The sequence below is a fragment of the Zingiber officinale genome, chromosome 4A (genome assembly GCF_018446385.1).
Source record: "Zingiber officinale cultivar Zhangliang chromosome 4A, Zo_v1.1, whole genome shotgun sequence".
In the NCBI taxonomy this organism is placed as follows: Eukaryota; Viridiplantae; Streptophyta; class Magnoliopsida; order Zingiberales; family Zingiberaceae; genus Zingiber; species Zingiber officinale.
The window spans coordinates 127,200,801-127,213,095 of NC_055992.1; the positions used below are offsets into that span (position 1 = coordinate 127,200,801).

Sequence of the window (12,295 nt, forward strand, 5' to 3'; positions counted from 1 at the left end):
CTTGTGCGACGGCGGAAGAAGAAAAATTTGTGTTTGTCTTGTGCGGCAGTGGAAGAGAAGTCCAACAGGCAACAGTGCAAAGTTTATAAAAAAGTCAAAATCTAATTCTTAAAATAAATAAACAATTAATATATATATATATATATATATATATATATATATATATAAACATTTAATACAAGCTTATGGGCCCCTCCCAAACTAGGGGCCCTGGACAATTGCCCAAGACGACCCGGCCTCTGGGCCAGGGTTGAACCCAATATAAATTCATCAATAACATCTTCAGCATCGAAAGTCATAATTAGTCGAAGAACATCCTATATTAATACGTGGTGAGGACCATATTAACGATTGATGAAATTTTTTTTTAGTCGGTAAAATCATATCTTTTCTTCCTTAATTCATTATTTTATGAATTTCTCAAAAAATTGATTCGCCCAAAATCTTAAAATTTATCTGTATTATATTACAGATATACCGGGTACGTGCTGACCGGTATATAATTCATTTTATGAGATTATATTGAAGTATTTAATTATTTAATATTAATAATAGTTTTTAAAAAGTTATTAAAAGTCCTTAAAAGGAGACACGTAAAGGTTAAGAGGTCCAGGAATATTTTAGTCTTGAGGTTCATATTGTAATATGTTGAAGTTCAGGGGTGAAATCGAAATAAAACTGCGGTAAAGTGGAAAAGCGTTGGGGATCAAAATAAAATTTTCCAATCTGCGCAGTTTACTTTTTTACGTCTGTAGTTCGAGCTGCTCTCCCGATCTGAGAGTTTCCTCTTCTTTCTACCTTGATCCCGTTGCGATCGGGATACATGGGGTCGACAGAGGAGGGTCCGGAGATCAGCGGAGGCGTCGATGGAGTGGCGGTGGTGGAAGCCCTATCGGGAGTAGTGGAGGAGGTGACGTCGCTGCCCGAGAATCGCGGGCCATTGCGACGGATGAGCTTCGACCTGACGCAGCGAGTGAAGCTTCTTGCCCCGCTCTTCGACGAGCTGAGGGACGACGCCGGATCGATCCGTCCGGACGAGCTTCGCGGCCTGGAATCGCTTCGCGTGGCCCTCGTGGAAGCGAAAGAGATCCTTCGGTTAGTCAACGCAGGGAGCAGGCTCTATCAGGTAATTGGTTCCAATATATTTCTCCAATTTCTCTTGGTTTGTTCTCAATTATCTTGATTCCTTATAGGTATTATTTTATACGGGATAGATTTTGATGCTGTAAATGTTTGCTCTATTTTTTCCCAGATTCACTTCGAAAGAAATTTTCTTGATTTCTTCTTGATTGATTCTCTCCAGGTTCTAAGATCGTCAAAATTTGAAATCTCCTTTCAAATGGCAACTGAATCTATTGAAAAGGCAATCAATGAGATATGCTTGGACAATCTTAACATTCCGCTTGAAGTTAAAGAACAGGTAATATATGAGCTGCCGTGAATTTAGTTATTTTATTTGAACTCACAAAACCATGGACTTTGTGTCTTGAAAAAAAAAATCCTGGACTTTGTCAACCCTCGTGTATCATGTTGTTGCATACTGGAAATTCTTAATATTGTTTGGTTCCACCATTATTCTAGAAACTGTTAGGACTATGGTCATAATCTAATACCTGTTTGTCCTCATGCCAAGGTGGATCATGTTAGAACTGCAAACTAACAACGCAGAGTAAATAGGCAAATTTCCAAACAAACAAACAAAAATTCTAAAGTTGTATCTCTGCAAAATGAATCTCACTTTAAACCATTGCATTTGCTAAGCAATGGCTAAAGAAGTTCTTATCCACCTGCCCATTTTCGGAGTTTGTCCCAATCTACTCAATCACAAATCAATCCGAAGAACCTTGAATTCGTTATACGGGCTTTGTGTATAGAGTTTCTATGTCTGTTAATAGTTTTATGCTCATCTTCTATTTATAATGTTGCAGTTTACCATTTCAAATTTAAATTGGCAAACTTGGTTCATCACTTGAAACCACCATGAAACACAAAATCACTATCACCTGATCATCATTGTGGCAAAACAATGTAAATAAATGATCTAATTTCCATCACCAACAAAAGCAGGAAAAATGGGTTCTGTATCTCACTCATTTCAGGAATATTTCTTTTTGTACTGCAAATTGTATTTAAAGATGGGGTAAGTCGCCTGAATTATATCATTAATGATGAATAGATATTTATGTGTTTTACTGCTTAGCCTTGCCTACCATTGTGAAAGAGTTCGGAGAGTGATTACCAGAAGTTGAAGTATTTCCCTCATTTTGGTCACTCATGTAATCATCTATGGATGAACATGATTTTTTGTTTTGTTTTTGTTTTGTCATTTGCAGATTGAACTTTTGCATTCCCATCTTCATAGAGCAAAAGAAACTATGGAATTGCCTGATCTGCAACTGCACAGAGATTTAAGTTGGGCACTGAATGAAAATTATAGTGATATTAGTGTCATCAAAAGAATATCAGAAAAGCTTCAACTAAAAAATAAGAATGACATCATCAAGGAGTCAGTCGCTCTAAATGAAATGGTCATTTCAAGCGATGGAGAGCCTGATGTCTCACTGGATGACATGTCCTTATTGCTGAAGAAGATTAACGATTGTGTACTATCAGAAAACTTAGCTTCTGCTAGCATGGATAGGAAGACAAGCTTTTCCAAACACAGATCACCAGTGATTCCAGATGATTTTCGGTGTCCAATGTCGCTTGAACTGATGAAGGATCCTGTCATTATATCCTCAGGACTGGTAATTGAGAAAATAACATACTGTTCTACTTTCTTGTATTATCCTAATATGTTTTTCTTTGAAAGATAAAGTAAAGGCATCCTTGTAATGTGAGTATTTCTGCAGACGTATGAGAGATCTTACATCCAGAAATGGCTTGAAAATGGACACAAGACCTGCCCCAAGACACAACAACCTCTATCTCACACTATTCTCACCCCCAATTTCATCTTGAAGAGCTTAATAGTGCAGTGGTGTGATGCCAATGGCATTGAATTGAACAAAAAGCACAGTAACATGAAACCAGAAAACAATTCTGATTGTAACCAGGCTGGGATCAAGGCACTAATGTCTAAGTTGGCAAATGGCAGCCAAGAAGAGCAAAGAGCAGCTGCTGGTGAACTCCGATTGCTTGCAAAGAGAAATGCTGACAACAGAATATGTATTGCTGAAGCTGGTGCAATCCCCTTATTGATACAACTCCTTTCATCTCCAGATCCAAGAACGCAGGAGCATGCAGTTACGGCACTCCTTAACCTTTCCATAAACGATGATAACAAACATATTATTGTGAAAGAGAAAGCAATACCAAAGATAGTGGAAGTCCTGCAAAGTGAGACTATGGAAGCAAGAGAGAATGCTGCGGCTACTCTATTTAGTTTGTCAGTTGTAGATTCAAACAAAATCCTGATAGGGGAAGCTGGGGCGATTCCTCTACTTATTTCCCTGCTATGTGAAGGAAGTCCAAGAGGTAAGAAAGATGCTGCTACTGCAATTTTCAACCTCTGCATTTACAATGGTAACAAACTTATCGCAGTGAAAGCTGGCATTGTTGACCATTTGATCACTATGCTGGTCGATCCTACACTGGGCATGATTGATGAAACATTAGCTATACTGGCAATCCTTTCAAATAATCAAGATGGTAAGACGGCAATTGCAAGTTCTCACCCTATTCCTCTCCTGGTGAAACTAATGAAAAGTGGATCATCTCGGGTTCGCGAGAGTGCAGCTGCATTGATGTATTCGCTTTGTAGTGGAGTTGAGCAGAACCTCAAGGTTGCGAAGGAGGTGGGTGCGGAAGAAGCACTCAAAGAACTTCTTGAGACTGGCACGGAAAGGGCCAAGAGAAAAGCTGGAAGTCTTCTAGCTCTGATGCACCAGGGGGCTGAGCCTTCCGAGATTGCTTATACATGTGTCGAACAAAATGCTTAGAATGCTGTTATACTCGTTTAGTACGTAATAATACTTCGTAGTTTCCGTATGTATATATGTTCAGTGATCTGATACCATATTTTTATACCTCCTGAGAAATCAGGAGAAGTTTTAGTCGGATGCCTAGATTGGAGAGTTTACTACTAATAAACTGGGAGCACTTTGTTTAGAATGTGTTCTTTGTGTGTATCTTGTTTCAAGGAGTTGCATTTCATTAGTGTTCTTTGGGTGAAGAATGATGAAAGTTTCATCGTTTGGAAGAGTTTTCCTTCCTAATAAAGATTAATTGAATGTTTTTATCCATGAATGGAAGGTTGACTTCTTTATCAATGGGTTTGACTTTAAACAAATCCTCATTAAATAAACCTAAAAGAGAAATTAAGCCATCCTCTTTAAATAAACCTAAAAGAAAAAGTATCTATGGTATAAGATCATAATGCTCATCCTAAATAGTTTAGTATCGTCGACCTCGGCTTAATATAAGTTAGGGGTGATCACGGATCGGATTGGTTCGGTTATTGGGGTAAAAAACTATCCGGCCCTATTAGATCAGATAATGTAATATCAAGACCTACATTCGGCCCTATATCCAGCGGTTCTTATGTAACAGATATCCGACGGGTTGTCAGTTATTTCGATATCCGACCCTATATCTAATAAAATATAAAATATAAATATAAATACAACAAAAAAATAAAATATTTTAAAATGATAATAGAGATTACTCATTATACGTTGTAGCAGCTAATCAAAAATAGCTACTATAACATGTAGCAGCTTATCGACAGTAGCTGCTATAACGTATAACAGCTTATCAACAGTAGTTGCTATAAGTAGGGGTGATCGCGGATCGGGTTGGTTCGGTTATTGGTATAAAAAACTATCCGGTCATACTAGATCAGATAATGCAATATCAGGACCCTACATCCGGCCCTATATCCGGCAGATTATTTTTTTTCGGTTCGGTTCAGGTCGGTATAAGCGGGTTGGTCGGTTTGGCGGGTTGACTGCTCACCCCTAATATAGGTAGATAAGGCCGGCTTAATATAGGTGTGATTTGGCTTAATATAGGTAGATAAATCATGAAGGATTGTCGTCTCGGCTTAGTATAGGTAGATAAATTATGAAGAAAAGTAGCACAGGTAGGGAGTGAGGGTTATCTAATAATAGTAGCGCATGTAGATAGTAAGATAACTTGTATGCGCCAAGTTGTGGAGGCCAGATTCCTTGGTCAACAAAAAATGGATCAGGAGATGAATCACTTGTAATTACGATCGAATTGTAATAGCGATCCGACCTGGAGGACGATAAACTTAGAAAAGAATCACAATCAATAGCGGCCAAATCACTAACATGATCTAGCCGTAATTATACGTAGTTCTTTTCCTAATCCAAATTTTGGATGCACCAGAGGATCTGGTCTCAACTGTGAGGTCAGAGAAAAACGACCGGCCCAATAAAGAGAGGCCCAAATCAAATGCAGCTGGAGGACGCAGAAAGAAGGGGCGCGATTGGGGTCGATTTCAAAAAGGACGGCCGGAGCTCTGCCTCTTCATCGAGGCGAAGCCGCCGAGCGCATCCTCCGCCCTCCTCCTTCTTCCCTGTTCCTCTTATCTCTCCGTTGAGCACAGATCTCTGCCCTTATTCTGTGTCTCTTGCATAGTAGAAGAGGAGTGGAGGAGAGTAAAGGGGGTGGCTTTTTTCTTGTTTTTTTTTTCCCTTCTCCGATCTTCTATGGACGGTGGCGACCGTCCTCGCTTGCTAATCAACCACGCGGGCGCCACAGGTATCCTTTTCAAAGCTCTCTTCTATGCTACCGCCATGAACCCTTGGTCATTTTGTGGGGTTGTCCCTCGGATTACACCTAGTAGGAGGGTTAGGGTTTTCGGTTTCCTTGGATAACGCATCGGTTTGATTGTAGACGCGAAGACTGAACTGGAAAAGAAGCAGAAGAGGCATTCGACGGTCAACAATCAGTCAAGGAAGGGGTTGTCGGATATCTCCAACACCATGGGTTCTGACGGAAATGGAAATGGCCGCCCATCCCAAACTGATGGGGATAAAGAAAACATAAAGCTGATGCCTTCTCCAAGATTCAAGGACCACGTCGCTCAGTTGGTGACGGTACTCCACTTTATCTCTTCGCTTTCGTTCCTTTGTTTCTCCTTCTGCTCTTGAGCAAAGCAATGTATTTTCTTTTTGTACACCTTTTGATCTGACGAATTGGTTCTAATTACAGGAAAATAATGCTTTGTTGAAGGCGGTAGCAGAACGGAAGTCAGCAAATTTCTCTTAAATTATTTTGACTAACTTGTGAAATTTGGGTCCAACTATGGTTCAAGTATTTTGAGTACTTTGGTTGGCTTGTTTGTTGTTTGCAGTGAGATGATACGGTTGACCAACATAGAGCTGCAGAAGCGCAGCATCCAGTGCCAGAAACTTGAGCTCCAATTGCAGAAAGCCAATCAACAAAACTGGGAACTTGCAAGAGCTAACTCTCAGATGCTAGGGGTATGCTACCTGTCCATATACTTTGTCATCATCCAATCTGATAGTCCTCGGTTATAACTTGTTTGGTTATCTTGGTGCAGGAGCTTAACTTAGGAAAAGACAGAGTGAGTATTGTACTTCACCTCTTTAGTTGAATTTGGAAATTCAAAATTCCTTTTTTATGACAAAAAAATGTGTCATGCAAGGCATGTTACTTGAGCTTTCTTAGGTATACATTATCTTAAAGTTGTCCATCTTGTTATGCAGCTAAAACAATTGCAACATGAGCTTGGTTGTGCAAGATCAACCATTCAATTGAAGTATTTGGAGATTGAGGTACTTCACACACCAACATATATATTCCAGACAATATTCTTCTAATTGGCATGATTTTTGTTTTAGGAGAGAGAGAAGTCAAAAAAGAAAGAATCTCATCAGAATGCCAATACCAAGGTACATATTGAGTTAATTTTGTTTCTTTGACAATCTGATTCTTTCTGATTTATCTTCTTTCAAATTGGCACACAAAGGAGGGAGGAACTGATCACGATGAAGCTGCTAAAGGTGCATGTCATACAACAATAGAAAAGAAGATCTGCAACACAAATAAGCGCAAGTTAAAAGCACAATGTAATATCTTGCTGTTAGACATTCTAAACTAAATGTGATTGTATGCAACTTGAAAACATTTGGTTATCCAACATTTACACCTCCCTGCAGCTTTAGGCACAACTAACCTGACCCAATCAGTACAATCAGAAGAACAGGTGGATGGAAGAAGGTAATTTATGGTATACCTTTGGTTGTTTTTTTTTTCTTTTCCGCTTCAGTAATGTCGAAACTGTTTATGTTAGCACAGGAGGTCCTTGCGAAGAAGATCAGTTCATTCTATTCCTGAATCACAGCAACCTGTGGAGAGTTTGCATGATGTCAAGGATATTGAAATTGGTGTTCAGTCAATTACTGAACTATCATATTATGAAACTGTTGAGCTGGACTCTTCCAGTTCACAAGGTCATACTGATCAAGTAAAGAAGGAAGAAGAGGATTTGAGTGGCTTGCCACATTTTTCGAATGAAGAACATACCAAGGTACATATTGAATTAATTTTGTTTCTTTGACAATCTGATTCTTTCTGATTTATCTTCTTTCAAATTGGCACACAAAGGAGGGAGGAACTGATCACGATGAAGCTGCTAAAGGTGCATGTCATACAACAATAGAAAAGAAGATCTGCAACACAAATAAGCGCAAGTTAAAAGCACAATGTAATATCTTGCTGTTAGACATTCTAAACTAAATGTGATTGTATGCAACTTGAAAACATTTGGTTATCTAACATTTACACCTCCTTGCAGCTTTAGTCACTACTAGCCTGACCCAATCAGTACAATTAGAAGAAAAGGTGGATGGAAGAAGGTAATTTATGGTATACCTTTGGTTGTTATTTTTTCTTTTCTGCTTCAGTAATGTTGAAACTTTTTATGTTAGCACAGGAGGTCCTTACGAAGGTCAGTTCATTCTACTCCTGAATCACAGCAACCTGTGGAGAGTTTGCATGATGTTAAGGATATTGAAATTGGTGTTCAGTCAATAACTGAACTATCGCATAATGAAATTGTTGAGCTGGACTCTTCCAGTTCACAAGGTCATACTGATCAAGTAAAGAAGGAAGACGAGGATTTGAGTGGCTTGCTACACTTTTCCAATGAAGAACATGGGAGATCTTCAGTTGGAAGACCACTGAGAAGGGCAGCTAAGAAGGTCGCTTCTTATAAGGAAATGTCACGTAAATTTAAAATGCGTAGAGAGGAATGAGGTCTGACGGTGTTAAACTTCCATTTAGCCACGCCCACAATGAGATAAGTGGGATATCTTGGCAGTTAGTATTCATGGTCTCACTTTCCATGTTCAGTGTGTGCTTACGAAGATTCGAACTGAGTTTTTAGCCCCGACAGTTGGTATTTTAGCTAGTTATTTGTTACTACTTTTTGATATGTTTGTTGGGTTTGAGCAAGAGATTTGAGCAGAAATGGCAACAGAGCTCCTCTGATAACACAGCATGGAAGGAGCTTTCTTGTTATATGCCGTATTGCTTGTCTTTTGAAGGCCAGAGGCCAAACTGACCGCAGTTTTAGCTTGCTGATTTTAATTACTTTTGTCAGGTTAATCTCAATTTTTATATATGGTGTATTGTGTTGTAGTAAATCTAGCTTGCATTTTTAAGTTTTTCAAATATATATATACTTTAAATTTTCTAAGCACAATATATAATTTTTAATTTTATTTAGAGAAAAACAATGATATTATTTATGTTATAAAAATATTACACAAGGTTATATTAATAACGTGCTAAAAAGTAAAAGCACATACACCTTGTGAACAATAAATGTACATATTAACTCATCTAAAAATTACTGTGAATACATTAAGCTTAGTGTATATAGTACTTTGATATGCAATGCGTCGTTCGAACTGCAAAACTAGTATCTCAACCAAGTTTGTGAATGCATCAATCTTCTTAGATAGGAGTAGAGGCTGCAACAATCCCATGCAAAGATGAAGGATACGGTGCTTGCTATCTTTTACGATACAACAGAGATTTGAGCTCTGGAAAGAACTGCGTTCGCGTCAAGACCATGAAGAGAATCAATCATATGGACTCGCAGGGAGGCTGGCCCCCTTGCCATTTCGAACCCCAGCTCGGCTGCCAATCCGAAGACAGAGAGAGCGCAAGCAGTGGCTTCCAAAGGATTTGATGGTTCAACTGCAACAAAAGCTGCAATCAGAGCTGTGACAGTGCATCCGGTTGCTGTTATCTTCTGCAACATGGCCACTCCATTCTTTGCAGCTATAACTTTCTTCCCATCAGTTATGTAGTCAGTGGCTCCAGATACTGCAACAATGGAGCCACTCCTGAATGCCAGTGACTTGGCAGATTCAAGAGCGTCCAGTGATTCGTGGGAGCTGTCGACACCCTGCTTGCCAGGTTTTGTAAGACATGAGAAGTGATCCGAAAAAAAAATCAAAAAAGAAACTAGAAATTTTATGTGGTTTAACCAGCACTTGATGTAAAATGAAAACCTAGAAGAAAGGCAGTATTGAAGTAAAGCTTCTAGAAGGAAGACAGTAGTTTGCTATAGAATTGAGCCGTTGTTATGGTTTGAAACTTCTGTGCGTCAGTCAACACAAGTGAAACATCTAGTTTCATGCATCAACTGACACATGAAACCTACTTGAAACCTCAAGGCTGTGATAAAGGGCATCCTATGACATACATGAGCAATTTCTAGTTCTGCCAGCTATTTCACAAGCGATGGCAATTTTTGCGACAACTTCCACAAGTGGTGAGTTCATGAGTAATTCAGCACCAGAGTTTATGCAAGTGATGACACCTTTTGAGAGCAATTGCAAGGACAAATAGGGGTTTCTGCAAGGATGCAGATTCCTTCTCCCCTTTCCTCCTACAATCCTCTTCCTCGTACTATCCAACGCTATCCTCCTAGCCGCTGTCAGCATGCCCGGCACAGCATGACACTGTATTGTTTGATTCAGGGACTGAAACCTGGTATTTCAAATCTTGACCATAATTATGTAGCAGGTGAACTATCACACCTTCCATTTCCCTCGAATAATGAACTGTCCCTTTCATAACCTAACTCGAACAAGAAAGTCTCATATCATGGACCAAGGTGCAGAAGGACCTCTAGGATCTAGTTATGAATTATTCGATTTTCCCTTTTAACTGTAGTCCATGGCGAAGAGCACCTTATAAAGGTAAAAGCTTAAAAAGAAGCATATCCCATCCTTCCTAAACAAAACAAAACAAAAAGGTCAAATATGCGCCATCTTCCTAATCCTAGGAATTCTGTCAAATCCTTTCTAGCCACCTGGAATGCTAAATTGTTGGACAAACCAGGTTACCATTTAAGGAGACTTCATTAGAGACAATAATAAAATGAGGTCTTATGTGCTAGTCTAAGTATATTAGCTTTTGCAAGCTAAAATAAAAATAATCATGGGGCTAATCAAGTTCTTATTGCTATGTGTCAAATTTCCCAAGTAAGAAAACAATGAATCTCTTATAGACTATCAGTGGAGATGGCAGAAACATAAGCAGAAATAGGTTGTAGGATAATTCTTTCACAAGAAGCAACTAATTTAATCACAGAAACATATGATAGGATCACTAATTTTCCTAACTAAACATAAAGTACCCACTGTCTCTTGTTTGATATGCAGTAATTGTTAAGATAGAATTAGAAATGCTATGCACAATTGCATTCTATCTTTTGTGGGGGATGACAAATATTTGTTGAATAGTATGCATAGATGAGTGAAAATCTAGGAAAATCTTCATACTGTGGATTTTATGTATTATAACACCAAATTATAGAGCACCATAGTTAGAAGTTTAATAACACGAAGTTTGAATAAAGTTTAAACAGATACAAAAATGGTATTTTCCATCTCTAGAATGCATAACTCACACATAAGAATTTCTAATAAGGTCAGCTACAAATACCTATATAGAGTTGCATAAACATCATGAAAAGTATTGTGAAATGAGGCTAATTTAATTGGTGAAGAGCCAAAAAAATATGAATTAACCAACTATATTGACTCCTATTGTACAGTATTATTTTTCTCTTATTTAGAACATATGTTGATCTTCCAATGATGCATGATAAAATAAAACACACCTTAATGGAGCACAATTTCCATGATTTCAATCTAGATTTAGCCACTTAGGATCTTATGTCCTATATCAAGAATTTGCTTAGACAATCAGGATCCTTAACAGAATCTGACATGGACTGGGATAATGAGTTTGTGATCATAGGTTCATTGTTCCTAGAAAATATCTCAATCTTAATAAATTTAAATTGATGAAATATATCTATTCATCAAAGTCAAACAAGATTCTAAATAGAATCCGAATTGGACAAATCAGTAAGAGACATACCAAATGTAACAGCCAGCAAAATAGTGCATACAGATCATTCCAAGCTTGAAATTTATTGTGCTCCGACTACTATGTAACCAAAAAGGGCAACAAAATTGCCCTTTGAAGAACATTTGCATATTCGTTGCACGAAAAGGGCATATTGATCATCACATATTCTTTAGTCATTTATCTTCGATTTATTCTTATTTAAAAATCAGGTATTTGTGTACCAGATGATCGAATAGTTATCATGCAAAAAAATTAGATACCACAGTTAAATTAATACAAGCAAAGGCGAGAAATTTACCTTCGAATCCCGATTCCTGCACGCACGGCAGAGGGCAATGATCTCGGAGGGGTTCCCTCGGATCACAGTCGGCCCAAGGGCCACCAGGCCGAGGCACGCCTCCATCCGGAAGTCGGAAGCGGACACGGCAACAGGGTCGAGCACCCAGGGGCGCCCGGCGCGAGAAGCGGCTGCAGCCGCGGCCTGCATGGAAGGGAGCCAGCCGTCGGAGAGAGTGCCGATGTTGACGCAGAGAGCGTCGACCCGCGGTGTGAAGTCCTCGATCTCGCGGAGGGAGTGGACCATGGCTGGCGAAGCGCCGGCAGCCAGGAGTGCGTTGGCCATCAGATCCATGGAGACGAAGTTAGTGATGCACTGGACGAGCGGCGCGCGCGATCGGACTCTCTCTAAGAACCCCCACGCCCGCCCGCCCCAACCCGCCGCCGAACTGGCGATCTCCACCGCCGATGCTTCCGCCTCCCCCGCCATTGCGGAAGGCCGCCCGAGCCTTATTTTTGTTTTCAATTTTTAGAGTTAGGGATCCGCTATTGATTTATTTATAGGATTCTAAACGTGGCGACCATGATTTTTTTTTCTTTTTTTTTTATATCCCATTTAGTCGGGTTAGGA

The 12,295-nt window shown here is 39.3% G+C and overlaps 3 protein-coding genes across 4 annotated transcripts; 2 read left to right on the forward strand and 1 right to left on the reverse strand.

Annotated features, from left to right (window-relative positions):
- The first annotated feature begins 737 nt into the window (after positions 1–737).
- On the forward strand, positions 738–4,110 carry LOC121971081 (U-box domain-containing protein 12-like). 2 transcript variants are annotated; one of them, XM_042522181.1, is made up of 5 exons: positions 738–1,126; positions 1,304–1,420; positions 2,334–2,747; positions 2,853–3,477; positions 3,544–4,110. In XM_042522181.1, exons 1-5 carry the CDS (start codon positions 824–826, stop codon positions 3,939–3,941), a joined length of 1,857 nt encoding a protein of 618 aa, XP_042378115.1. In that variant the 5' UTR covers positions 738–823; the 3' UTR covers positions 3,942–4,110. The 2 variants fall into 2 exon arrangements, with proteins under 2 accessions (XP_042378115.1, XP_042378114.1); XM_042522180.1 differs by having other exon boundaries at positions 2,853–4,110.
- Positions 4,111–5,397: 1,287 nt separating this feature from the next.
- Positions 5,398–8,418, forward strand: LOC121971083 (SHUGOSHIN 2-like). Its single transcript, XM_042522182.1, has 13 exons — positions 5,398–5,727; positions 5,863–6,065; positions 6,181–6,218; positions 6,323–6,452; positions 6,533–6,556; positions 6,699–6,767; positions 6,834–6,884; positions 6,962–7,061; positions 7,152–7,212; positions 7,291–7,522; positions 7,600–7,699; positions 7,790–7,850; positions 7,928–8,418. The coding sequence occupies exons 1-13, from the start codon at positions 5,676–5,678 to the stop codon at positions 8,247–8,249; spliced, it is 1,443 nt and encodes a 480-aa protein (XP_042378116.1). The 5' UTR covers positions 5,398–5,675; the 3' UTR covers positions 8,250–8,418.
- A 392-nt stretch (positions 8,419–8,810) lies between these two features.
- On the reverse strand, positions 8,811–12,182 carry LOC121971084 (hydroxyethylthiazole kinase-like). The gene is made up of 2 exons (XM_042522183.1): positions 11,687–12,182; positions 8,811–9,409 (listed from the first exon to the last, which is right to left on the reverse strand). The coding sequence occupies exons 1-2, from the start codon at positions 12,152–12,154 to the stop codon at positions 9,017–9,019; spliced, it is 861 nt and encodes a 286-aa protein (XP_042378117.1). The 5' UTR covers positions 12,155–12,182; the 3' UTR covers positions 8,811–9,016.
- Between the last annotated feature and the right edge of the window lie 113 nt (positions 12,183–12,295).